Genomic DNA, 25451 nt, shown 5'->3' on the forward strand with positions numbered 1-25451 from the left:
TGCTCCTGCTGCCACTGAGGAAGCCCCTGACCCAGCTGCCACTGAGGAAATCCCTGCTGTCAGCTCTTTAGATGAATGGCTGCATCAACTACCATCCAGTAACAATCTTCTTCATCAGGTGAAAAAACATGTTACATTTTCAGTTTCTGATTGTGTCATCTTATTATACTCTATGTTGCAATTCATTCTATGCTCAAACACTTTTAATGTTGTTGTAGTATATCTTTAATGTTGCAACAATACAATATAAGTGTTGCAATAAACTTATGTCTCCTTCAATATGATTAACATGAATTCTGGACCCATAGTTTGGTTTCATTTAAATTTGTGTTGTTGTAGTAGTTTTTTTAATGTTTCAGAATCAACAAATAGGTGTTGCAGAAAAATATATCTGTTTCACAAAATATAATATGTTTCAGCTTGTTTTCACCAATGTTTCAGTTCACATTCTTATGGTGTTGCATGTTAACTTTCTGTGTTTTTCATATTTTTACTTTCATCCCATCATGTTGCAATGTCCCAATACACTTCTTGCTAATACTATTTTATTTATTTTATAATTCTATATAATAGACCCCTCTCGAGTATCAGAATGTTGCTTCTCATTACTCTAAACTTGTGAAGCAAGATGTTCTCCAACTTGCCGATGCTATCTCTACAACCATCAGTGCACAAATTAAAGATAAGGTCATGGCTATTTGGAGGAGGCGTCACATTGAAATGTTGGGCAAGATGGCAGATCTAGCTAACATGGTGAGGAATGATGGTGTTGAAGCAGGGGTTTCCACCTCTAATGTTGATGCAGCAGCTCCTTCCATGTGTGGTGGTTCAGATGGGCAAACTTCCAATGCTGCTGCCACAACAGATGCATCAACTAGCACTTTAGGAGCCCCCACCAGTGCTACTGGTTCACCTGTTGACAAGAGAAGCAACGATTCAAGTTATCTTGATGACATCCCTTCATTTGATCTCTTGTCCAGCCAAGGAATTGAAACAGATTGTTTGACCCCAGCGGCAGCAGGATCTAATTTGGGTGACGTTTTTTTTACCTTTTTTGTCTCCATTTTCAATCCTTTTTTCTTACACATATTTGAGTATTTTGTTATTCTTGTGTTTGCAGCTGATCTCACCATTGATGAGACTATTGTTAACAAGCCTGGGTCAAGTACATTTGATAAGAAAAACAGGAGGAAGAGGGCTGCCATCCATCTGAACCAAGGAAAGAAATTGAAGAGGATTAAGTTAGATGATGAAATTGTTACTGCATATAACAAATATCTCAGCAAGAGGATAATGAGGAAAGTGCCGATCAATCCAAATGCGAATAATGATGAACAAGAACAACCGTGAGCAACTCTTTATGTCTTTCTCAATGTTCCTTATGTATGTTTCACATGTTTCAGTAGGTCTAGTTAGATGTTTCAAGTATGTAGTACTCATGTTACAGTAGTTCAATTTTTTATCCAATGTTCCTTATGTATGTTTCACATGTTTCAGTAGGTCCAGTTAGATGTTTCAAATGTGTAGTACTCATGTTACACCAGTTCATTTTTTCCCCAATGTTTCTTCTGTATGTTTCACATGTTTCAGTAGGTCTAGTTAGATGTTTCAAATATGTAGTACTCATGTTACAACAGTTCAATTTTTCCCCCAATGTTCCTTCTGTATGTTTCACATGTTTCAGTAGGTCTAGTTAGATGTTTCAAATCCTAATTTAGTTTTTTTTTATCCCAGCCCACCATTTGTTCGAATTGATGGCTTCCATTTTACTTATGATGAATTCTATGGATCCTTCAAGCAAAGGGGGGAAATTAATAACCATGTGATGGCTTTATGGTCCTATGAATTCAACATTGAAGAAGATGAATTGCGTGAGAAGGATAATAACATCGTTAAGAAATTTGCTTTATCTACTGTTCTCACTGTAAGATTTGAATTCTGTTTTGCAATTTTTTATTACCATCATTTGTGCCCTACATTCATTTTGATAGTTTCTAACTTTTTTTTCAAGGACAAGCTAAAAATTGAACATGATAATTTCATACAAAACAGCTGCCACACGGCTTTGACAAAGTTGAACAAGTCTTGGGATCTCTCAAAAATGGATCCGGTACTGTGTTGCACAATTAAGTTGTCTTTCATTTCCCATTCTTTTTTTTCTTATCTACTTCTTTTAGTTGTTTTTCCCTATTGTTGAAGAAGGGCATTGGGTACTTGTCAGTGTCAACATGTTTCTAAAGGAAATTTGCTGGTTCAATTCTCTTGGGGGATCTCGTGATACGAAATATTTTGTTTCTGCCAAGAATGTGGTCAGTACTCTCAAACTTGCATCTCTTTTTTTTGTTATTAATAGCCTCTGTTACTTGATGCTTTTTCATCTTATGGTGTGTCAATAATTGAAAATCAATGTTGCACCTGATGATTTGCGATGTTGCAGAACTATAGAGGTTGTAGATTGTAACAGACAATTAACCTTTTAGAATTTGCGATGTTACAATAGTTAATTATCATTGTGGCAGATGTTGATTTGAAATGTTTCAATAGTATATAACGTACCATTTGGTTCTATTTTTAGGTCACCAATTTTTCAAAAGCATGTTTACAAGCTGGGGTGCTAAACAAAGACATCTCTCTGTTTGATTGGAAATATCCCACGGACTACCCGCATCAAAAATCTTTGTAAGTTTTTCATCATTCATGTGCTTACATAAAGAATTATTCATGCAGTTTTTTCATCTTTTCTCACCATGTTTATTTTGATAACCCAATTCTTTTTGTTTTCAGGCATGATTGTGGGTTATACACAATGCTATATATGGAGTCTTGGAATGGGAAGAAGATGGACACCACATTTGAGCCAGTATGTCTTATTGCAATGTGGCTACCTAATTCTTTTACCCAAATACATGATGTTACTTCTGCAATTTTTTGGTACCTAATTCTGTTTTCTTTTTCCCTTTTTTAGCACATGATTGCAAACTATAGGAAATTGGCTGTAGGCATTCTCCTACTTTCTCCAAGAAATGATATCCTAACAAGCGAGTTTGTTGAAAAGTATTGCAACTAGAAGTAGTGACATCATGTTTCGTTGTGCAATATAGGAGTTTAGGTCTCTGTATATAGCTAACAATCATCTTAGAAATATGGATGTATGGAGTATTCAGGATTGTGGGATACCAATTATTTTCCTCAGCTTAGTTTTTTTATATGTTGCCGTAGTGCACTTTATATGTTGCGAATTCTGCTTTACTATGTTGCAGAAATGTTGGCTTTTATTTTCTTGTTTGCAACATTCATGGATAACTGATGAAACATCATTAACTTACTGTTGCAACATATATAATAAATCTTTTGTTTTCTTACCTTCTTCCTTGTTTTATATCTTCAATTGGTGTAGTATGTTGCTGTACTATAATTTTAATGTTGCAAACTCTACTGAACCATGTTGCAATAATGTTGTCATGCCATTTTTATTTTGCAACAAGTGTTCACAACATTTGAAACACCAAACCACTGAATTTGCAACATCAACTGTCGCAATAATACATCACATCTTTTTTTTATGCCACACCACATGCAGTTTAATTCATCTCCAGCTCATGGTCTAATACCAATACCACAAGGCTCAATCTCATACATGGGCATAACAGCGGCATCACAAAAAAAATTTAGTATAAATGAGACATAATGTTGCAATTCATAAAATGAAATGTTGCACTACTTTCTAATGCATGTTTCAGCTCATTCTAATAAAGGAATAATTAAAAATTCAGAGCTTCAGCTCTGTTTCTTTGAGATCCCTTGCAAGTGCCTCCGCCTTGGCCATGTACGCGCAAGTTTGTACACTATGACCATCTTCAAAGCAATATGAGCATGGTGGGATTTTTTGGGCCGTCTTCTTTTCTTTTGCCTTCTTTTTCATTGCTTTTTCCTTAGCTTGTGCCACTACTGACTTGAACCTTTCCACCTTCTCCTTTGGTCTCCCTTTACTTTTTGTTCTTGTTGGATTCTTTACCATGACAACAGGAGGAGTTTTAGACTGTTGACCTGTTGCAACATTGGACGCTTCATCTTGTTGCATTTCTTGTGACCCCCTTACTATCCTGACTGCTTGTACCAATGTATCTATCCTAGCTGAAGCTACAATGTACTTTTCAGGACCCAAACAAGCTTCAGCTGCTAGTGACGTCATTTTTTTGCACAATGCATTGTACCTTAGCTTGCTTGTGGTTGGGACACCAAATGCTAGTTCTGTAGAGAGGCGTTCCGGTATCATTATAGTCACTTCCTTTGACCATCTTCTAAGTAGATACTTCTCTGGAATTTTTTCGACATCCCTGTTTGTGAATACTTTTAGTATGTGAGGACATAAGAGGCCATCATGGTCAAACATGTTGCAAGAGCATGTATATGACGCTGCATCTTTATCAATGGTGACCATACGGACTCTAGTTGAATTTGGGTGCACAATTTGAATGGACCAACCCTGGTCATCACTTTCAACAGGCCCTACCTTGTATCTTGTAGAATCATGCAACAACCCTTGAAATTTACCAAAGACTTCATCGGTGTAGAATGCAGCAGCTTGCTTCTCAAAAGCATACCTTCCCCATAGTGGTGGATCTGAAATCTCTCCCTTGCAACGCTCCTTATTTTCACTTTCTGCCCTGGTGTCCATGATGTAATCATATTGTGTTATAAATTGCAACATTGAGTCCTGAGGGTGAACAACTTTCTCAAACAATGAATTCATGCTTTTCGATCTTCCTGTTGTGCCTATGAAGGGGGAGAAGTACTTTCTGAAGTGTGCAGGTGCCCACATCCTCCTTGTACCAGACATACTTTGAAAGAATTCATTTTCCTGCAAGTGGTATTTGTCCTCTATGCTTGCCCACAACATCTCGAATTCTTCTGGTGTATCAGTTCTGTTCACACAGTAGTCAAACTCCTTTGCAAAGTCTTCTTCCTCACTAATAAGCCAAGCAAGCTTATCATTAGCCTTGCTCAGGACATGCCACTTGCAACATCTGTGTGTTGCGTTAGGGAACACTATTGCTATTGCTGCTTTTATTGCTTTATCCTGGTCTGTCATTATGTTGGTTGGTTCACGCCCACCCATTGCTCCCTTCAACCTTTCTAGCACCCAAACAAATGTTTCCGTTGTTTCATCTGGCAACATTGCACATCCAAGCAGTATGCTATGCAAATGGTTATTTATCCCAACAATTGGTGCAAAAGGCATGTCGTATCTGTTGGCGCAATATGTTATGTCAAAAAAATGCAATTTCCAAAACTCTTGTACAGCTCTCTAGTCCTCCCATCTACCCAAAACAATCCTCTAACAACATTATTATCATCTATCATTGTTGCATAATAGAAGGAAGGACTTTCAGCTTGTTGCTTTTGAAAATACTCTAATGTTGCATCCATATACCTGTAGGTGAGACCTCCTCTCAAGTGTGTCCTCATGTTTGAAACATCCTTGCTGCTGAAAGTAAGGTTGCCAAGTCCCCCACGAAAATCAGCAAGCTCCCCCATGATCTGTGTTGTGCTAATATTTCTATGGTGTAGTGTTTTCAGCAGCTCATAATCAGCCCACGAGATGCTTCGGTGGGACCTCAAGTGTTTCCTAACCCCAATCGCCTTGATCATGGGATGAGTATGGTCAGGTTGCATTACAATCACTCTCCACCTCGAATTTCTCAAGCCAACCGCCATATGAGCTTTGCAATCCAACTTTTTGATAGTGTTGTGCTTCCTTGTTGCCGTGGTAAGCACAGCTGTTGCTACTCTTTTTTTCGATCCCACTAGTGTTGCAGTGTCATTTGTTGATGTGCTCGCTGATGTGTTTTCCTCTCCATCATCTTCTCCATCAATAGCTGGCTTCCTAGCATGAGAACACTTCCACTCCTTTCTGATCAGCTCCTTTGTGACGTTGCTATTTCTTGAAGAAGCCACTCTTATGCTGAAATCCAACTTCATGGCATACTCATTGTAAACCCGCTTTGCTTCCTATATCGTGTCAAATTCCATCCCGACTTTCGGCACAATAAGCTGTGAGCATACGATGTCTTCATCCTCATGGTAGACCTCTTCATTTGCACCAACTTGTACTGAAACATATTCACTTGAGTGTGTTGTTATGCTCGCAACAGGAACCAATGCTCCATCCCCCTGCAAATAAATGTTGCAGTTAGTGTTACTAGCGAAATCAATGTTCAGATGTTGCAAATACTGTACATGAAAGTAAGATGCAACATTCAGTTAGCACATACAATTTTTGATGTTTCAATAACTGATTTTCAATGTGGCACATGCTATCATTAGATGTTGCAACACTTATATGTAACATTCAGTTAACCCATGAGCATTTTGAGATGTTTCAATAACTGATTTTCAATGTGGCACATGCTATCATTAGATGTTGCAAAATTGTATAAGATTCTGTCACATCTAGTGTTTCAAACGAAATCATACCTGCCGTTTCTGGAGACTCGATTGGGATGCCAATCCCCCATGGACGCTGCTCGAAAGACCTGGAGACGGGTGTTGAAGTGAATTATCACACTTGCTCGAAGAATTCAATGCAACATTTAGGGATTTCGAGCAACAATGGGGGGCGGCATACCTGGTAGCGTGTTGAGGTCAATCATCTGTAGATCTGAGGGGTTCCAAGCAACAATGGGGGGCGGGTGGCCACCATGTGGTTGATCTGGACGGGGGAGTTCGATTTTTTTGAAGGATATGTGCCATCTTCACTCGTCGCGGCGGATCTGGGCGGCGCCGCCGGCGCATCTGGGTGGCGGCGCGAAGCTGGGAGCTTCGCTCCTGTCCCGACCCGCGTTTAGGAGTTGACGCCAGGGTGCTATTTTTCTATGGTTGGTGCGGACTTGTCCCGATCTCCTTGTGTTTCATCTGACGGCTGACACGTATTGAATCCGACGGTGGAGAGTGCGTCCGATTTTTGCGCCCGGAACGGATGTCCGGGCGCTAGTAGTTCCGCAGGTTTATTAGCTCTCGGTTTGATTTAGCTTGGCACCCCTCCCCCCGAAGGAAACAAAGTAACCATTGCTGTGAAATGCCAAACACCGTATGATGTCCCTGGAGAGACCAAAGTGTAGCAGTGCATCTCAAAGGCCAAGACTTGTTCCTTGACCAAAGAATATAATATTGCCCAGAGACGTGAATCATGTACATGTGTAACACGTATTGAAATGTCACTTAATTGGACACTATGCCCTTATAAAGGTGCTATGGGGAATTTGGGCTTTGGATTAGTCATTGTTCATAAACTCAATTGATGGGTCTCTTTCCCCAAAAATTAATTCCTTTCTCTGCTCCCCTCTGTAACAGTTTTTCAAGATGCTTTACCCAAACCCTATATGTGTAATCGTCATGAAGAGATTAATTGTCACGAAGAAATTAATAACAATAGAAAAGGATAAGACATCATCACTAGTGTGGCAAATCATTTTTATTTTAAAACAGGATGCCCAAAACGAGGCATCTGTATATTTTTAAAACTGTGGGATCTTCAGACTGGGTTTTAATATGCTATAATGAAGCTTGGCACCTTGTATGCGTAGATATCAGTCTAATATATATTCCCGTATTATCTGTTATACACGTCAGTGCCTCTTCATTCTTATTAATTACAAAACAAAACGTCCTATCATTGCCAATCTTGTAAATGCTATATAAACTGGAGAACAAGCGGAACTTCTAGTGTTATATGATAAGTTCGCCCGTTCTGGTCCTAGTCCCAGCTTTGAAGCTCATTCCAGCAAGATTACAACCTTGTCCACCCACCATGGGCAGTTTCGCTCCTGCTGGAGCCATCGCCGAGAGATCAATTGAGATGGAAGAGGCCACCATCGTCGAATGTGGGGTGGAGAGGAAGAAGGATAATGCTGCAGCGGCAGGGCTGATGTGGAAGGCACCGGCAGCCATGGTGCTGGTGCAGCTGATCATCACAGGGCTGACCATGCTGTCCAAGGTAGTGATCAGCCGCGGCATGTTTATCTTCGCGCTCCATGCCTACCGCAGCGCCTTCGGTACCATGTGCATCCTTCCCTTCGCGATGTTCCACGAGAGGTGCATGCCCGAATAACTCCACACTAGCTAGTTTCGTACATCCACATCTTGGTTGCTTTTATTTCTTCACCACAGTAAAATAGTATTATGGATCGGTGCCTGGAAATGTATTTAATCCATTTTCTCAAAATTGTAGCTTTTTGTGCAATAAAGCAATCTATTTGATATTTTTTTTTGAAACTTTGTAAAGACGAAACACTTACACGTGCTCTCTCCTGTGTGAATACACACACGTAACTCTATCACTACGAGCAAGTCTGAGAGAGTGGGTTGGCATATCTTAATACTGACGAAATCACCATAGACATTTCACTATCATCGTACACTATCTCGCATACTACTGAACAATAGCATTGCTAATTTCTGTAATAAATCTAGGACTTAGCTACGTCAAAGGACTCGAACTCGGATGGTCAGTCTTCACCACCATAAGGAATCTAACCGACTTATCTATGCTTTGATCCCAACCGTTGAAGAAATTTGTAAATGCTAAATACACTGTTACATGCATATGGAGAAGTACAAGTTCATTTACAACCATAAGGTCAAACGGCTCAAATTTAAAAATTAGGTGCTTAGTCCAAACGGTTTTTAAATTTATATATATTTTAATTTCTTGCAGGGCGAAGTGGAAGGAGATGAACTGGCGATCCTTGGGATGGATCTGCCTCAACTCATGCATAGGGTACCTACAACAACGCTCATATTCAGTTATAATCTTTTACTAATTTCTTCCTCTGTGGTCATGGAAAAATATAGAATGCCCTGTGATGTGACTTGGGAGCTGTACTCAACCGAAGTGCCATGTGATTAATTTAGCACACGCAAGCTTGCTTTGTGTCCGCAAATCTAACAACGCTTTCACGGAGAACTTAGAAAACACTTTAGTCTACTTATGGGGTCGGTGCATCCGTCGTAAAAGGGTGGTTGAGTTACGATACTTGAAAACTTAAAGCCTATATGGCTCCTACTAGAGCAATGCTCAAGATAAACCTACACAAGTCTATCTAGATATGCTCTAAGGTTTATCCAGTATGTATGCTCATACTACGTACGTTGGCCCTATGCAGGTATACCAATGTAGACTTTTGCAACTTAGAGCCAACTCTATCGAGTACTCTTAGAAATGTAAAAGTGCACAAAATTGAAACGATCGACGTTAGAAGATAAAAAAAAGAGGGGTGCAAACTCGGTGCAAGAATTTTCCCATGATTTTAATTGGTTGACAAACAGCCACCTCTAATCATATTGTAGCTTCCCGATTTTTAGAGCATTTTAAACATACCAAAGATTTTTGACCGAAGTCAGCATAGTCAGCAGGGGAGGCTGCTCCCACAGGGAGTCGAACCCGGTTCTACTAGATGCTACTCAGGTACTCTAACTATTAGGCTAGAGGTCCTTTCGCTAAGCATACCAAAGTTTTGAGGTTTTTTATTTTTCTCTACAAACTAACTGATCATCTTTCTTTTATTAACTAGGAAATATTAAAACCATATAATTTTAAAACCTGCAAGAAAATCTTACATTTGTGTTGCATTTGTTTGCCTCCATTCTAAACCCTAGATTCCATGTAATCTCTTTTCCTCGGCTTAAATCTGGATTTTATTCGAATTTAAATCTTCCAACCAAACAACAAAAACTATCTCTAAGTCCCATTTCTGGCACTGGGCCAAAAACCCATCCACCTTCATTTGGTCCACAATATTTTCTTCTTTTCTTTTTTTCCCGGCCTAGCTCCAACTTCCACCAACTTGCTCATCTCCAACCTTCCACCAGCCTGCTCATCGATCTGTCCAACTGTGTCTTCACCAGTCCTTTGCATCTCCTTTGGTTCCACCCCCCCCCCCCCCCCCCCCGCCCCCACCCCAACACACATGTAAAAATAGCGTTGTCAACAAGTTATAGCGACGCACTGCATCCTCCCTCTCATCTTCCTCGATGTCACCAGGTTGTCATGAACTTGCCTTGCACTGCTCCCCTTCCACACTGCTAGAGAATGCTAGAGAAGAGGCCTTCCATCCAGCATTTTTAATCTCGGTTGTTTTCGGACCTGGGAGTAAAGGACCTTTAGTCCTGGGTCAAAAGGCCACCACCGGCGCGGGGAGTTTTAATCCCGATTGGTAATATCAATCGGGACTAAAGATCCTCCTTTAGTCTCAGTTGTAATGGCTAGTGGGTTGAGGAAATCTGGCGAGACGTTTTGTTCTAGTTGGAAACACCAACTGTGACTAAAGCCCCCTAGTCCCGGTTCGTAATTTTACCAACCGGGACTTGGGGGGCGGCCTTTAGTCCCGGTTAGTATTTTCAACTGGGACAAAAACTTCTCACATATAAATTCAGCTTCTTCCTCTCCGAGCCCGAGCCACTCAGATCGAGAGCTTCGGGCTTCTTCTTCATGGCAAGCAAGCAGCCTTAGGGAGGTGCTGCCCAATTTTTTTCCTCATTTTTGTGGGGATTTCACTCATCTAAAGTATTGTAAAGGTTAGCTACTTCATCCTCCCTTCATTTATTGTTATTATGCTTTGTTTTATGCTTTAAATATAGAGAAAAATGAGTTTTTAGAATGAGGGAGAATGGAGAGGATTTTTATTTATACATATTTTTGAGCTATAAATTGATGGATAGCTTGCTTGTTATATATGATTCGTATTAGATAAATATCTGATCAATATTAGATATGGGGAAAAAATAGAGTACATATGTTGTTAATATTTAGTCATTGCAATAAAATTAAGGTAAATAAATTGTAGACATATGAAATAGAATTTGGTTATTGCTATATTTTTTCATGTCACTGTAATTTAACAATAATTGTATTTCTTTGATCAATAATTTATTTATCTCATGTTTATTGCAAGAGCAAAATATTACAACACACTTACTCTTTTTTTCCTCTACCTAATATTGATCAAGTTCCTAATGTAATACGAAGCCCTATGTTCATTTTTCACATAATATGATGCAAATGGATCGGCAATGGATGTACCACCTCCGCTCCTCTAATCCTAGAGAACAGTGTCTGCACATGGCATGAATGTGCTTACACTATTCTTTGCACATAACTCAACTTTCTACAAATTCTATGGAGAGTCACCTCCGAATCCACAAACTCAGGTTGAATATCATAAAAGAATCTTGAAATAGTATTCCAAATGCCTTTTGAACCCTAATTCTCATAATAGAAGTATACTGGCCTAATATCCTCTTCAGGCAGAGATCTGTTCACTGACCTAGACCTAGCGGCTTTTCGTTGGTTTGGGCTCGCCACCATGGGCCATGCTCAATGAACAAATATTTTGCCTGGACGGGCTATTGTGTGTGTGTCACCATACTTCTATTATGAGAATGTGGCACTTGCTCCAAAATATGTTCGGACAATTATTTTAAGATTCCCTTATGATATTCAGCCCGAGTATGTGGATTCGAAGATATTCTGTTGTACCATTATTTTCTGGTATTGGATATGTGGAGGTGACTCTCGATAGACTTCGTAGAAGATTGAGTTATGTGTACAGATGGCTTGGAGGGTGAACATTCTGCTATGCTGTACCATTATTTTAGGATAATTGACTACGTGAAGTCCACTAGGGAGCGGTCTTAGGGATGTCACTCGGCCGGATCTTAATTTGATGATAGTTTGAGCGGAGATAAATCTTGGAGAAAACTCTAGCTCCAGCGAGCTGATAAAAAATAACATCAATGCGGGGCAGTGGGTACTTATTCTTGATAGTTACCGCATTGAGAGCTTGGTAGTCTACGCACATCCTCAGACTATCATCCTTTTTATTTACAAAGAGACCTAGGCAGCCCCAAGGTGATGTGCTTGGGCGAATGAAACCTTAATTATCACACCCAGTTTTAAAATAAAACCAAGTGTTGTCTATATGTATGCTAGGATTTAGTTTCATACATACAGTGACATCATTAGTGAATAACAACAATAGTATCACGTAAGAAGATACAAAAATACTTACAAGACTATCAGAGACACACAACTTAAATTTTGGAAATGGAGGCTCCAAACTTCACAGGCAAATGACTGGGGGTTGCGTACGCCTAGAACTCAGCATCATCTTCATAGCAGCTTCTTCTGAGCAGCAGTAAGCAAGGGTGAGTACACTTATGGTTGGTACTCAGCAAAGCCACAGGAAATAACCAGAATAACAATTTAAATCCATTTTCAAGTTTAATTAATCATGTGAGGGTTCAAGCCGCTCTTAACCATGAGCACAGCTAATATATCAGTTTACACTCTGCAGACGTTGTACATCTTTACCCACAAGTCGCGTAAAAGTTCAGAGAACTTTGGACCCAACCATGCTGTCCTGATCAGGAACAATACCACACTTCCAAGGTGTGATTGCATAGGGACGCTACGAGGCCTTTACAAAGATTCCCTAGTAAGTGGTAACACACTAAGGTTTCCGAATCGGTAGCAGGATATAATAGCCCCCTAGTGGGTACAGTGTCTTAGCTAAGCCCACTCCCTAAGAGAGCGGGTGCTATATCCCATCTGTCGTCGCCCCTCTTGCCCTTTTAGTAAGATTACCCCAGACTAGAGTCTCTAATTAATTAGCCAAGACCAGAGCCATGATAGTTCTTGTGGTTGTACTATTTTCCTAGGTGGTTCTCCATGTTCCAATTAACATTATCATGATATTGTGAATAAAGCACAGGTAGAAGGATGGTTAGGGACACTTGCCTTTCTCCAACGTAAAGTTACTCTTACTGCTCTTCATATCTTGCTTTCTTGAAACTCTTAATCTTCAAAGCTTCCGAGCAGCAATCCTTCTAATCGAAGCAAAACATCAGCAACAAACAAACAAGTACAACTAAGAACAATACACCAAAACAAAAGAAAGACTTTAAAAGAGCGTACTAAAGGACAAGGCTTGATCTAAGGTCACGCAAATGCAGGAAACGCTGAGATCTAAACTATCGAGAAGTTTGATGTAACAAAGAAATAAAAAGACTATATTCTTGATCCATTTTAATTAAATAAAACATGGACCTAGGTTATTTCAGAGAAATACCCTATTTGGAATTAAGCAAGTTACATTTAATTATTGAAAACGCGATAAACTTAATTATATTTTATTTGTAAATATTAAAGTACGGATTATGCAAATTTAACAATTAACTTTAACTCAGAGCATGTATGAATAATTTTGTATTTCGTGTTCAACTAAACATATTATTATTGAAAATACATTTATGATATCATTAAGCATCTTAACTTTATTTATAAAAACCGATGTATAACCTAGATATCTTTTATTTAGAAAAGCTAGTTATAATTAGGAATTAACCAATTAAACCTTAGTTTATGAAAATCGGGATAGAACCTACTCACTTTTATTTACAAAACTAATTCAATAATAATTATTCAAATTAATATTGATTATGAAAAACCCTTGTAAACCCTACTTAAATTGTCAGTAGGAAAAGGCATTTCAATACGCATTAATCAAATTAACAATAAATTTATTTTCAAAGATAGAAAATTATGTTCAACATCACTGCTAACATGTACTTTATGTTGTGAAGAATCTAACGTAACTTGAAGGGATTAAAATGGAGCTAAAACGCGAAATCTACGGACTAAACAAGGTTCGAAGGACCTAAACAAGATTAACTATAGGCTTCAGGGGTTAGCAGAGAAGATTAAGACACAGAGAACAGAGCTCGTGAAAAGCTGAAAGCTTAGGGTTAGATCTACAAAAGGTTAAGGCTTGGATCAGATTGCAAGGAAACTGATAGTTTGAGGGCTTTTCGTGTAAGATTGAAAGACACAAGGAAAAGGGAAAGGATATACAAGGTTTTCAGGGGCCGAAACGCAAAAGTACGCTTCTTATCCTCTTCTTCAGTCTTCGATCCTTCCTGATTTCTCCCGATGACCGGCGCAGGGGTGGCTCTGGCTGGCGGCGGCGGCCGAGCCAACGGTGGGGCACGCCGGCGCAGCAGGCGACGAGGACAACGGTGCAGGCAGCCTGGCGGCTCAGCGCAGGGGCAACACAGGCGGCGGCGGGCGCGGGTAAGCAGCGGCGCAGCTCGGCACGCGGCGGCGCAACTTGGGTGAGCAGGGGCGGCAGGGCTCGGTGGTGCGGCAGCAGGTGGCCCTGGGAGGCGCGGGCGTAATTTATAGGGTGAGGGAGGGAATTGAGGCGGCTTAGTGGAGGGAGCTGAGGCACCTGGACTTGAATCGCGGTGGCGGCGGCCATTATTGGCGACGGTGGTGGAGCTACCGTTACTGGTAGAAGGGGAAACGAGGGGGCGTTGCGGGTGGTGCGCACGCAAGGGAGGTGAAGGGGCGCTGGGGAGCCGCAGGAGGTGGGGAGAAGGCCTGGCGGCATGGCTTGGGAGGCGTGCGGTGACGTCCGTGCGGGAGAAATTCCGGAGGTAGGAGATGGCCTGATAGGCAGGGCCCACTTGGCGGTGAGTGAGAGAGAGGGAGAAGTGATATGGCGGGCCGGCGCAGGATGGTGGGCCGGAAGGAAAGCTGGGCTGGCGATAGGATGTTGAGCTGGTGGAAAGGAGCCAGGTTGCACCGGTGGAAACGGCCTGCTGAGCTGAGGTGGGTCGGGCCTAAGGTTCGGCTCAAGGACAAGAAAGATTGTTTTCAGAAATTATTTCACATGGGAATATAAATATTTTAAATCACGAAAAATACTCTGAAAATTCTAAGAGAAATCCAAAAGATAGTTTGGGACACGAGAAACCCAAATAAAATATTTGGAGCTCATGAAAAAGATTTTAGAACCATTCAAAAAATTAGATTTAGCTTTAGGAAAAGGAGAATAAATTCCAGAAAAACTGAAAAATTCTTAGAAGGGTCTAAACACATTTTTGAAATTTTTTTCACTCATGAAACACCAAGATGTATCGGCATGAATGCACACACAGAGAACAACAACCTTATTAAATTCCCAATAACAAACAATAATTTTTCCTATGCTAAATTTCCTATAAAGAAAATAAATGTTAGCAAAAATTTTAAATTATAGAAAATCATGTTTGGGTGGAAGAAATTAAAATCTGACTAAGGGGGTGTTTGGAAGACAGGGGCTAAATTTTAGCCCCTGTCACATCGTATGTTTGGACACTAATTAGGAGTATTAAACGTAGTTTAATTACAAAACTAATTGCACAACCCCTAGGCTAAATCGTGAGACGAATCTATTAAGCCTAATTAGTCCATAATTTGATAATGTGGTGCTACAGTAACCATTCGCTAATGATGGATTAATTAGGCTTAATAGATTCGTCTCGTGATTTAGCCTAGGAGTTCTGCTATTAGTTTTGTAATTAGCTCATGTTTAATCCTCCTAATTAGCATCCGAACATCCGACGTGACAAGGCTAAAGTTTAGCCCTCGCTATCCAAACACCCCCTAAAATTGGACGGCTAAACTGTAGCCCCTCGCAAACACCCATACGAAGAGGGTGAACGGGAGAGCACTGCAGGCTGAGCGCGTGCAGGGCAGTATGTACAGACATACGCGGCCGCTGGCATCGAATTGAATTCCCACTGACAATCCCAACCTACACGTCCTCCAACCAGGAGCCCCTCTTCAATGCCCGCATTCAATGCCGCCCTCTCCCTCTCCCTCTCCTCCGTCCCTTCCTCCTCTCTCACCGAGCAGAGCACAGTTAGCACAGCACACACGGCGTCGCCCCTCGCCCTGCCGCCGCCGCTCTTAGTGCTCGGGTGGCGCACCGGCCGTGGATTGGCTCCTTCTGCTTCTGGTGAGTGAACAACTTCGGCAGCTTGCTTGGTATGGGCAGATTGCCAGATTCGCGTGTTCTAGGAGGGCTTAGTTCTATTGTGAAATGAAATCCAAATCTCTTCCCCCTTCCTCTGTCTACACACCCGGTTTGGTGTGGGTTCGTGTGCTGCTACTAATCCAATGCATCCATCCATGCTTCTTCTTCCGCTCCAGCGAAGGTTGATTCTCGAAGATTTTGGGGTTTCAGTGAGCAACCAATGTCGCACGACGTGTTCCCTCCTTTGGAGTAAGGGAGTCGAGGAAAGATGCTGCGCTGGAGGCTTGAAGCAATCTTGGTCTTGGTCCGAGAAAGCTTCGGTTTTTTGGTACGGGTCGACGATTCCTCAATTGCTTTCTGCTTGTGTTCTTGATTCGCAGGAGAAATGCGTAAAGGCTGAACATATTACAACTTTATTTGATTCAGGTCGCTATGCCGTCGTAGGCGTTATTTTCTTCATGCTGAGTAGGTAGCAAAGAAAGGATGGGAAATCAACAAATCGTTGTCCTGTACTCCTGTTCAAATGCTGTGCAGTGAGGGTGACTGACTAGCCACTCCACCACCCCTGTTTCGTGCGTCCTGGTATGCTCTTGAGAAGAAAGGTTCTCTTTTTGTTTCATCCATAAGACTACCATGGCTCCTGTTGGTTCCGAAACATTTTTTTTTAAGTATAATATGACTCATCTGATGCCTGTAACTATTGCAGGAATCTTCTCAGCATGAGCCTCCAAGACCGCCCCAAGTTTCAAGAAATGGACCATGTGCTGGTTCTAGCAGTGTGCCTCCTAGTTTTGCTGCCTGGTTGGGCCTGTGGCCTTGGCTCCATGTCGTCCATTTCTGTGGCTTATGGTGAGGATGGCCCAGTGTTCTGCGGCATCAGCTCTGATGGATCCCACATTGTCACCTGCTTTGGTGACGATGCCTCTGTTCTGTATGGTGCTCCGCCCAATATCCCTTTCCTTGGCCTTACAGCGGGGGATGGGTTTGTGTGTGGCCTCCTGCTTGACACCAGGCAGCCTTATTGCTGGGGGAGCAACTCCTATGTCAAGAGCGGGGTGCCCCAGCCAATGATCGAGGGTGCAAAGTACTCTGAGCTCAGCGCTGGGGATAACCATCTTTGCGCGCTGCGAGCAGCTGCAGCTGAAATCCATGGTCCTAATGCTGCTACATCGTTGATTGATTGCTGGGGTTACAATATGACTGCCACATATGTTATTCATGAAGCCGTGTCGACCATCTCAGCTGGTTCGGTGTTCAATTGTGGCTTGTTTGCACGGAACAGGACGGTGTTCTGCTGGGGTGATGAAACAGTGAGCGGTGTTGTCGGGCTGGCACCAAGGGATGTGCGCTTCCAGTCCATAGGAGCAGGTGGTTACCATGTCTGTGGGGTTTTGGAGAATGCACAGGTGTTCTGCTGGGGCAGGAGCTTGGAAATGCAGCAGGTGGCACCGGCCAGTGCGATCGGTGATGGAGATGTGAACATAGTGCCAATAGATGCAATGGTCTCTGTGGTCGGTGGACGATTTCATGCCTGTGGCATCAGGAGCATTGATCACCAAGTAGCTTGCTGGGGTTTCGCACTTCGTAACAGTACGTCACCACCAAAAGGGCTGAAGATGTATGCACTTGTGGCTGGGGACTACTTTACTTGTGGAGTGCCTGCTGAGACATCACTGATGCCAAGGTGCTGGGGAAACAGTGGGCCAATGGCACTACCAATGGCGGTACCACCTGGGATTTGTGTGCCTACTGCATGTAGCCATGGTTACTATGAGTATGATAACCATGGTGAAGTTGGCAGCAGCAAGATTTGTAAGCCTGAAAATTCTAGACTCTGTTTGCCCTGTAGTGCAGGTTGCCCAGAGGACTCGTACGAGTCATCACCCTGCAATGCCACGGCTGACCGCGTTTGCCAGTATGATTGCTCCAAGTGTGTTACAGATGAGTGCATGTCATTTTGCATATCCCAGAAACGGACCAAGACCCGAAAGTTGATAGCTTTTCAAATGCGTATCTTTGTAGCTGAGATTGTGTTTGCCATCGTCTTGGTACTCAGTGTGTCAGTAATTGCGTGCCTGTACGTACAACACAAGCTTCGACATTGCCAATGTTCAAATAACGAGCTGAGAATGGCAAAGAGCACAGCATATTCCTTCCGGAAGGATAACATGAGGATTCAGCCTGATGTGGAGGATCTGAAAATCAGGAGGGCTCAGGAATTCTCCTACGAAGAGTTAGAGCAAGCAACTGGCGGCTTCTCAGAGGATTCACAAGTTGGCAAAGGCAGCTTTTCATGTGTGTTCAAGGGCATACTGAGAGATGGGGCAGTAGTTGCTGTGAAGCGTGCGATAAAGGCATCAGATATGAAGAAGAGCTCAAAGGAGTTCCACAATGAACTTGACCTCCTCTCCAGGCTCAACCATGCGCATTTGCTCAACCTTCTTGGTTACTGTGAGGATGGCAGCGAGAGGCTCTTGGTTTATGAGTTCATGGCCCATGGATCCCTGTACCAGCATCTGCATGGCAAGGATCCAAATTCGAAAAAGCGATTGAATTGGGCCAGACGGGTCACTATTGCTGTCCAGGCTGCCAGAGGAATTGAGTATCTTCATGGCTATGCTTGCCCTCCTGTAATTCACCGAGACATCAAGTCATCAAACATATTGATTGATGAGGATCATAATGCACGTGTAGCCGACTTTGGCCTATCTATCCTAGGTCCTCCTGATAGCGGTACCCCACTGTCTGAGCTGCCAGCAGGGACACTTGGCTACCTTGATCCAGAGTACTACCGTCTCCATTACTTGACTACAAAGTCTGATGTATACAGCTTTGGAGTTGTTCTCCTAGAGATCTTAAGTGGCAGGAAAGCGATTGACATGCAGTTTGAGGAAGGGAACATTGTTGAATGGGCAGTACCACTGATCAAAGCAGGGGACATCTTTTCAATCCTTGATCCAGTCTTATCTCCTCCCTCAGACCTTGAAGCCCTCAAGAAGATTGCTTCCGTGGCATGTAAGTGTGTCAGAATGCGAGGGAAAGATCGGCCTTCCATGGACAAGGTGACAACCGCTCTAGAGCATGCCCTTGCACTGCTGATGGGCAGTCCGTGTGTCGAGCAGCCCATCCTGCCGACTGAGGTTGTTCTCGGAAGCAGTCGGATGCACAAGGTATCACAGATGTCCTCAAACCACTCTTGCTCAGAGAACGAACTTGCCGATGGGGAGGACCAGAGGATCGAGTACAGAGCGCCATCTTGGATAACTTTTCCCAGCGTGACCTCATCTCAGAGGAGGAAATCATCTGCCTCGGAAGCTGATATCGCTGGCCGAACAACCACTGAAGGTAGGAATGTTGGGAGCAGCATAGGTGATGGATTGCGGTCACTTGAAGAAGAGATTGGCCCAGCCTCACCGCAGGAGAAACTGTACTTGCAGCACAACTTCTGAAGAAATGTTGTGGCTTCCTGCTATTTATGAGCACCAGTCCAAGTTCACACCTGGTAACCTGTCGCTACATGGAAAGCATCCCAGTGTTTATGCATCCTACAGTGGCAAGTCATTTAAAAATGATAGCTAGTTTGTAGCTCGAACAAAATTAGCATGCAGGGGGATTCCTTTGTAGATTTACAGTCTCTTCATCTTTTTTTTTCATGGATGTTAGTTATCTGTGCATGGCTTCAGTTGATGGGTTATCTTCCACGATTAGCTTACAGAATTGTATAGTTTCCTCAATCCTTTGAACCGTTTATTTTGGTTTGTGATGTTTCTTTGGCAACAAATTTGCCAAATTGCAGTGCTAGCCTGTTAGATCATTAGATGCATATCTGGGTTATCCAGGAGCAAATTTCATATGTTCTTGTGGAAGGTTTCTTCAGTTGCTTGATTTGTTATTCTCAGTAACCGGTTGGTTAGCCCATTCTTCAGTAAAACAGGTGAGATGTGGTTCTCAGGATTCAGGAATGGCTGCAGCCATGTTTCATGACCAGTTTAGGATGCTGCTTTCAGCATAATGAAGGCTGGTTGTTAACTAATTAATGCTACTTAACCTAACAAACTCACCATTATGTCTGTTGAGAATGCTTCTTTCAGAAATCATATTTGCAAGACCGTACGTACTGAATGAGTTCTGTTGCTTTTGCGACAGATGATACCCATCAATAATGTCTTGCATCTTAAACTTGTTTTTGTCTTTTTGCAAATTTGTCTCCAAACAAATGTGCCTTTCCTTGTCGGACACCATAAATTCGATATTGATTCATGCCATTGCGAAATTGTTGTTTTGTCCCCATCAGACTGGAGGAAGGACCATTATGCCTCTAGCTACATTTTGCAAGTATTTCTGTGGAAATTTTGAAGGAAAAAATTGAAACCTGGGAAATAAAGTATCATGTGATTTTGCAAAAATTCTGGATTTAATTATAATTTATGCATTGAGACAAAGGAAAAATAAAGTGGGGTGAAAATTAAAATCTCTTCCCTTCATTTTTTTTTTGAGCTCGTTGGCCTCCGTAATGTTGACAGACTCACAGAGGCCCGATGGCCCTCATTTTCACTGGGTGAATGTCAACAAAAATTGATACCCTGCAGAAGGAAAACCACGTTGGCATTAGTCAACAACTTTCAAAAAGAAAAAAAAAATTGGTACAACGTACATTACCATTGTTGTTAAGAGCAGTAAATGTGATCTAGATGCCAAAATGAGTGCAAAGGGATGGAAGTCAAAGTAAAATGTAAAAATGTGAATATGCATGCACGATGCACGAGAAGCAAGTGTGATAGGAGCGACTCGGGGCGACACTTCCAGCGCCCGCCGCCCCCACCGAACCCATGCCCGGGGCTCCTTGGCGCTAAGGCGGTGGGTCTGTTGCAGTCACACGCAGGGCGCGCCCGGATCCGTGCTTCACCAGGCCCTCCAACTATGATGAGGCAGCGGCCCCTCTCCTGCTGCCAATGCACGGCCGGTTTGGGCTTCCTCCCCGCCGTCAAGGCCGCCAGTGGGTCAGGATGTTGTCGGCACATTCAAGGTCGCGCTTTTACAAGCCGTGTCACCACGCTCCCCCCAACTAGGTCGGGATGTTGCCGGCACATCCAAGGTCGCGCCTTTCCGGGTCGGGTCACCTAGCTGCCCTCGACGGGTCGCTGCTTTGTTGCCGCCGGCTCCAGTCGATGGCTTCATGGCGTACGCTCGGCGCGGCGTCCACATTCGCGGCACCATGGTCATGGAGGAGGACGGTGGGGAGGTTGTCGTGCCACGCAAGAGGAGGGCGACGCGCTCACTGGCCTGTCCCCCCGCCACCCGATGCCGGCTGACCTCGTCGGCCTGTGCTTCAACTGCTTCTGGGATGACCACGTAGCTGCCCTCTTAGGTGATGGCGGTCGCTGCAGTAAGTCGCTCGCTCTTGGGTCGCTCCTGCCAATGGTTGTCGCTCGTGAGACCATGCCTCCTCAAGCCGTCTTCTTCACTGGTAGGGATGGGAGGATGGGTCTTCGTCCTCCCCATGGTGCTTCGGGTCGCCGCCATCCCACGACGACTGCCGCTACCATGGATCATCCCCAATCATCATCGTTGAGTGTTCCTGGGGGCCCTCCCCCGTGGTTGTTTTTTGGTCGTCGCTATCACCCCTGGTCATCTTTGGGTCATTGTGATGCCGGTCGCTAGCCTACGGATGTTCCTCATCATCATCGTCGTGGATTGCTCGCTGCCATCCCATCGATTTGTCTCTTATCCAGACCTTGGTGGTCGACTGCGTGGAGTTGGTTTTGGGGTCCTTCGAAAGCTTTACCTGGCATTCACCGGTACAGACATCAGTTACGTTTCTTAACGTAGCTCACCTCACTAGGGGCGTTGTTACGGCAACCAATCCATTTGGTTTTGCCATGTGAAGACTTGGTCTGCTCCTCCGTGGACACACGAGCGATGGCGTTGTTAGCATCGCTCCCCCCTTGGAGGCATCATCCTGCATAACATTCTCTCTCTACCTCCGTTGGCTTCGGGTTGTCAAGCAATCGGTGATGTGTGCGTGTTCGTGGTGTCCTTATCTCCTGCAGGTTTCAGTTGTCTTAGGTCTTTTATAGTGTGGTGGTGGTGTTGTGGTTTCCTTTCACTGGTGGAAAAACGGGCATTAGTCCCAGTTGGATAGGCTCATATATCTCAAAAATCCAACAGGGACTAATCTTTCGAGACTAAAAGCCCCTCCCTTTAGTCCCGGGTCATTCACCCGGGACTAAAGAGGCCGCCATGCATGCGCATGCAAGTGCATGCACGTGGCTCCTTTAGTCCCGTTGGTATTACCAACCGGGACTAAAGATTTTTTTTTCTTTTTACCCTAAATTCTTTTCCATATTAATACTATAGTTGCTTCACTTATATATATACACCTATACGTATACATCCTTAGCGTACACTACTTACTATGTATATGCCCGTATTGTATGCATGTTGTATATATATTTCATGATAGTATAAGCATAATATTAATTTTAACTACTATATATATAATTCTTAGTATATTATACACATCAAACTAGTATTTATACAATTACTATATATACAATAATTTGTCCTTGTAATTCTTATGATCCTCCCGTCGTGGTGTTGCTCAGTTCGGCTATTGAATGTCCATCGTAATAAAATTCTCCATTGGGATTTATCACCTTATCCACCAGAAATCCTATGAGAGCTTCTTGGATTGCTAAAAGTTTCTCCTTCTCTAATAGTTCTTCTCTAATATGCATCATCTGTAATTTGGAAATATGTGAATGTTACACCAATAATTAAATATAAGGAGCTAGAAAATGATTAATTATTAATATGTCTATTTTACGTACTGTTATATTGTCCGATATCACCTTGTCCCTCACAACGTAGTATCCACATAAATTATTTCCTTGTTCCTGTCTCAAGCACTTTAGTGGAGAAAAAATAAGTTATGAAATATTTGTGTTATAGAATGTACAAAATGTGCAAACTTCATACATAGTGGGAATGTTGTACTGAATGTATGTTTTTCTTTGAAATCACCATGGTGATGCTTACGAAATCATTTCCATGTGCTGTGAATTAAAATAATGAATGATATAGTGTTAGGTGAAAATTTAGTAATCAAACTTTTGTATAGAGATAAATGTCCAGAATTATTACAAGTTAAGCATGTCTTGAATGTCTTGGTACTCGTCCTTTGGTTTCCTCAATGAATCAAACACAATAACGTTGCTTTGAGCAATCATAATTATAAGGAGAATCTAGTGGAAATTGCGTACATAAATATTCATATTAGAGCTAACTAATATTAATTAGGTAATGAAAAGAAAAATAAAAATAGACAATACCCACACTTACTTAAAGTTGTAAGTTAGTAGTATGTATTGCTTGTAATTCTGTTGCTCCAAGAATTTGTATATTCGGTCCAAGGTATCCTTTAGCTAATACCGAATCTGATCTTGGTTAACAAGCGCTGGGTCCATGAAGCTGTTGACGCCGAATTTTGACATGTGTTTGGATCGGTGTCAAAGGAGAAGAAGGCGGCTGACGCGGCAAGCAAGAAGCTATAGTTGGGAATCGGCCGATTAGAGCTACAGTGTTTTGGCTGATTGGCTGAAGGAGTCAATAAAGGCTGGCCGATTGGGAGCTAGAATGGCTTGGCCGATGTGGGATGAAAGTGGGCCAGGGTGATGATTAGCCAGAGAAGAAGATTGGCCCGTGAGAAAATAATAACCAACTCTGATGCGGGTTGCGTTCATTTGTAAATATTTGTTATCTTTAAATTAGAGATAGATCCTAGTCGGTTAGGAAATCAGTTGTAACATGTTATAAATAGCTGCCTCGTAAGGCTTGTAAAAACAACACATCAATCAACACAAGAAATCTACTTTTTCCTTGAACTTTACTTTCAAGTCGGCGACTTCGCCAAAAACCTTTTCTTTTCACGAGTTCGTACAAGTTGGCAGGGCTGCATCAATACAACCTCTGGCTGATTTGTAAGTTTCGCTTATTGAGTAATATCTAAGCTTTAACTTCGGGTGCATCGCTGTTGTTTCGTTTAGATTTATTCAACAGTTATCGATATTAACTAGAATTATAGGTTTTACCTGTTTTTTTAGTTTTATCACCAATTATCTAGCTTGAGACACGAACTGTCAGCTTTGTATCATTATTTTTATTTATCATCATGTAGTCGATTAGATCTGTTCCAAGTGTTGCTTTTATAGCATTGTTTAAGTTGCTCTAGTGATTTCTTTCGCAATTGCTACGTGATCATCGGCTGTTTATAGCTGGTCATCTCTACAGTAAATCGGCCGATTCACTGATACACTTTTCAAGACAAATCGGAAACTTGGCCGATCGAAGCCCCTGGAATTTAACACTTTTCGTTCATTGTCAATCAACAGGTCAGATTGACTGGCACGCTGCGCGAACTGCACCAGGGCGATAACCTGAACAGGAGCTAAGCAAATTCTCCCAGGTCGTGTGTCCGACGCTGAAGGTCATCGACTGATTTTTAGCGTCAACAGAAGCCAACGTTGAAGTACGATTCTCGGCGGCACCTCTGAATTTGCATCCTACATAAAATAAAAGATAAAGTTAATGGGGTGACACACACAAATGATCTGAGCCAAAATTAACATTTAATAAATATACACTTATAGAACCCCAAGCGCTGATGAGAGAGATATCAAGGGCATCTTGATGGTACACTTCATAAATATCCTTGAATTCCAACCACAACAATTTCTCACCTTCACCAAAAAAATCAATCGGTTTAACAAGAAGAGCAAACATGACCCTTTCCTTGGCCGATTGCTCCATGTACCACTGATGAAATTTATACATCTTAGTTGAGAGCTTTTGTACCAATTCAGCCTGACTAGAGGCTTGGCTAACTCAAAGGACCATTTAGTTACAGTCTTTTCTAGAAGTGGCAGTTCGGCTCGCCCTAGAACTTCAGGAAGTAAGAGACCTGTGTCTTCCATAAACTTAATGACAGTGATTTATTGTTCTGAAGGCATAGCTGCTATAGCTAGAGCGTCTTTATCTCCTTGCTGATCTTGTTGCCCAAGCTGAGGGGATAGTACGACTGGATGATGACTCTCCTTATTTTTTTCTTCCGATAAGACTTAACTAACGAATGATCGTAGTTCGATAGTAACATCTTCTTGACTTCTTTTTTCATTTCAATAAAAAACTTTAATTTGCCTGGATATACTAGCATAGGCTCCATCTCCTTCACTTTTCTTTCTGCAGTGATTTTTTCAAACCACTCCCTTACATATGCTTGCGATGCCTCCTCCAATTTCTCAAGAGTCATATCGCCTACTAGCTTCTTAATAGGTTCAGACTTCTTTGTTTGCTTCCTCGGTTCTTTCACCTTTGGTTGCTTTGGCTTGGAAGGTGGTGGTCGCGACTTCTTAAGAGGTGCTGCAAGTTCATTGCACGCACCAGACTTTAGTCCCGGCGCTACAGACGGTGATTGGGGAGGGGTGTTTTGGTCATTGTCGCTCGCACCTCTAGGATTCGATGGTGCTGGAGACAATGATCAAGCAGGATGCGACGGTCCCGGTGGTGACGATGGCCCTGGAGGTGGATGTGCTGCAG

General features: G+C 42.5%; 2 protein-coding genes and 1 long non-coding RNA gene across 4 annotated transcripts; 2 read left to right on the plus strand and 1 right to left on the minus strand.

Moving 5' to 3' along the window:
• Positions 1-1740: 1740 nt before the first annotated feature.
• LOC117866737 (uncharacterized) lies at positions 1741-2666 on the plus strand. The gene is made up of 3 exons (XR_011899034.1): positions 1741-1924; positions 2012-2309; positions 2576-2666. It is a non-coding gene; the product is annotated as an uncharacterized lncRNA (long non-coding RNA).
• Positions 2667-3769: 1103 nt separating this feature from the next.
• On the minus strand, positions 3770-6653 carry LOC117834323 (protein FAR1-RELATED SEQUENCE 9-like). Its single transcript, XM_034713928.1, has 5 exons — positions 6629-6653; positions 6478-6536; positions 6067-6174; positions 5435-6012; positions 3770-5249 (listed from the first exon to the last, which is right to left on the minus strand). Exons 1-5 carry the CDS (start codon positions 6651-6653, stop codon positions 3770-3772), a joined length of 2250 nt encoding a protein of 749 aa, XP_034569819.1.
• Positions 6654-15612: 8959 nt separating this feature from the next.
• Positions 15613-19719, plus strand: LOC117833657 (putative receptor protein kinase CRINKLY4). Of its 2 annotated transcripts, none has more exons than XM_034713239.2 (4): positions 15613-15839; positions 16034-16185; positions 16284-16439; positions 16564-19719. In XM_034713239.2, exon 4 carries the CDS (start codon positions 16577-16579, stop codon positions 19304-19306), a length of 2730 nt encoding a protein of 909 aa, XP_034569130.1. In that variant the 5' UTR covers positions 15613-15839; positions 16034-16185; positions 16284-16439; positions 16564-16576; the 3' UTR covers positions 19307-19719. The 2 variants fall into 2 exon arrangements, with proteins under 2 accessions (XP_034569130.1, XP_034569131.1); XM_034713240.2 differs by having other exon boundaries at positions 16039-16185.
• The last annotated feature ends 5732 nt before the right edge of the window (positions 19720-25451 follow it).

The sequence above is a fragment of the Setaria viridis genome, chromosome 8, assembly GCF_005286985.2.
Source record: "Setaria viridis chromosome 8, Setaria_viridis_v4.0, whole genome shotgun sequence".
Lineage (NCBI taxonomy): Eukaryota > Viridiplantae > Streptophyta > Magnoliopsida > Poales > Poaceae > Setaria > Setaria viridis.

Bases quoted from the DNA above. Each gene is read 5' to 3' on its own strand.
- LOC117834323 (XM_034713928.1), bottom strand. From the start codon at position 6,653: ATGATTGACCTCAACACGCTACCAG. The intron at 6,013-6,066 runs GTATGCTCACAG...GACACGATATAG, and splicing joins ACCATGAGGATGAAGACATC to GAAGCAAAGCGGGTTTACAA. The intron at 5,250-5,434 runs GTATATGGATGC...TTGCGCCAACAG, and splicing joins AGAGGAGGTCTCACCTACAG to ATACGACATGCCTTTTGCAC.
- LOC117833657 (XM_034713239.2), top strand. From the start codon at position 16,577: ATGAGCCTCCAAGACCGCCCCAAGTTTCAAGAAATGGACCATGTGCTG.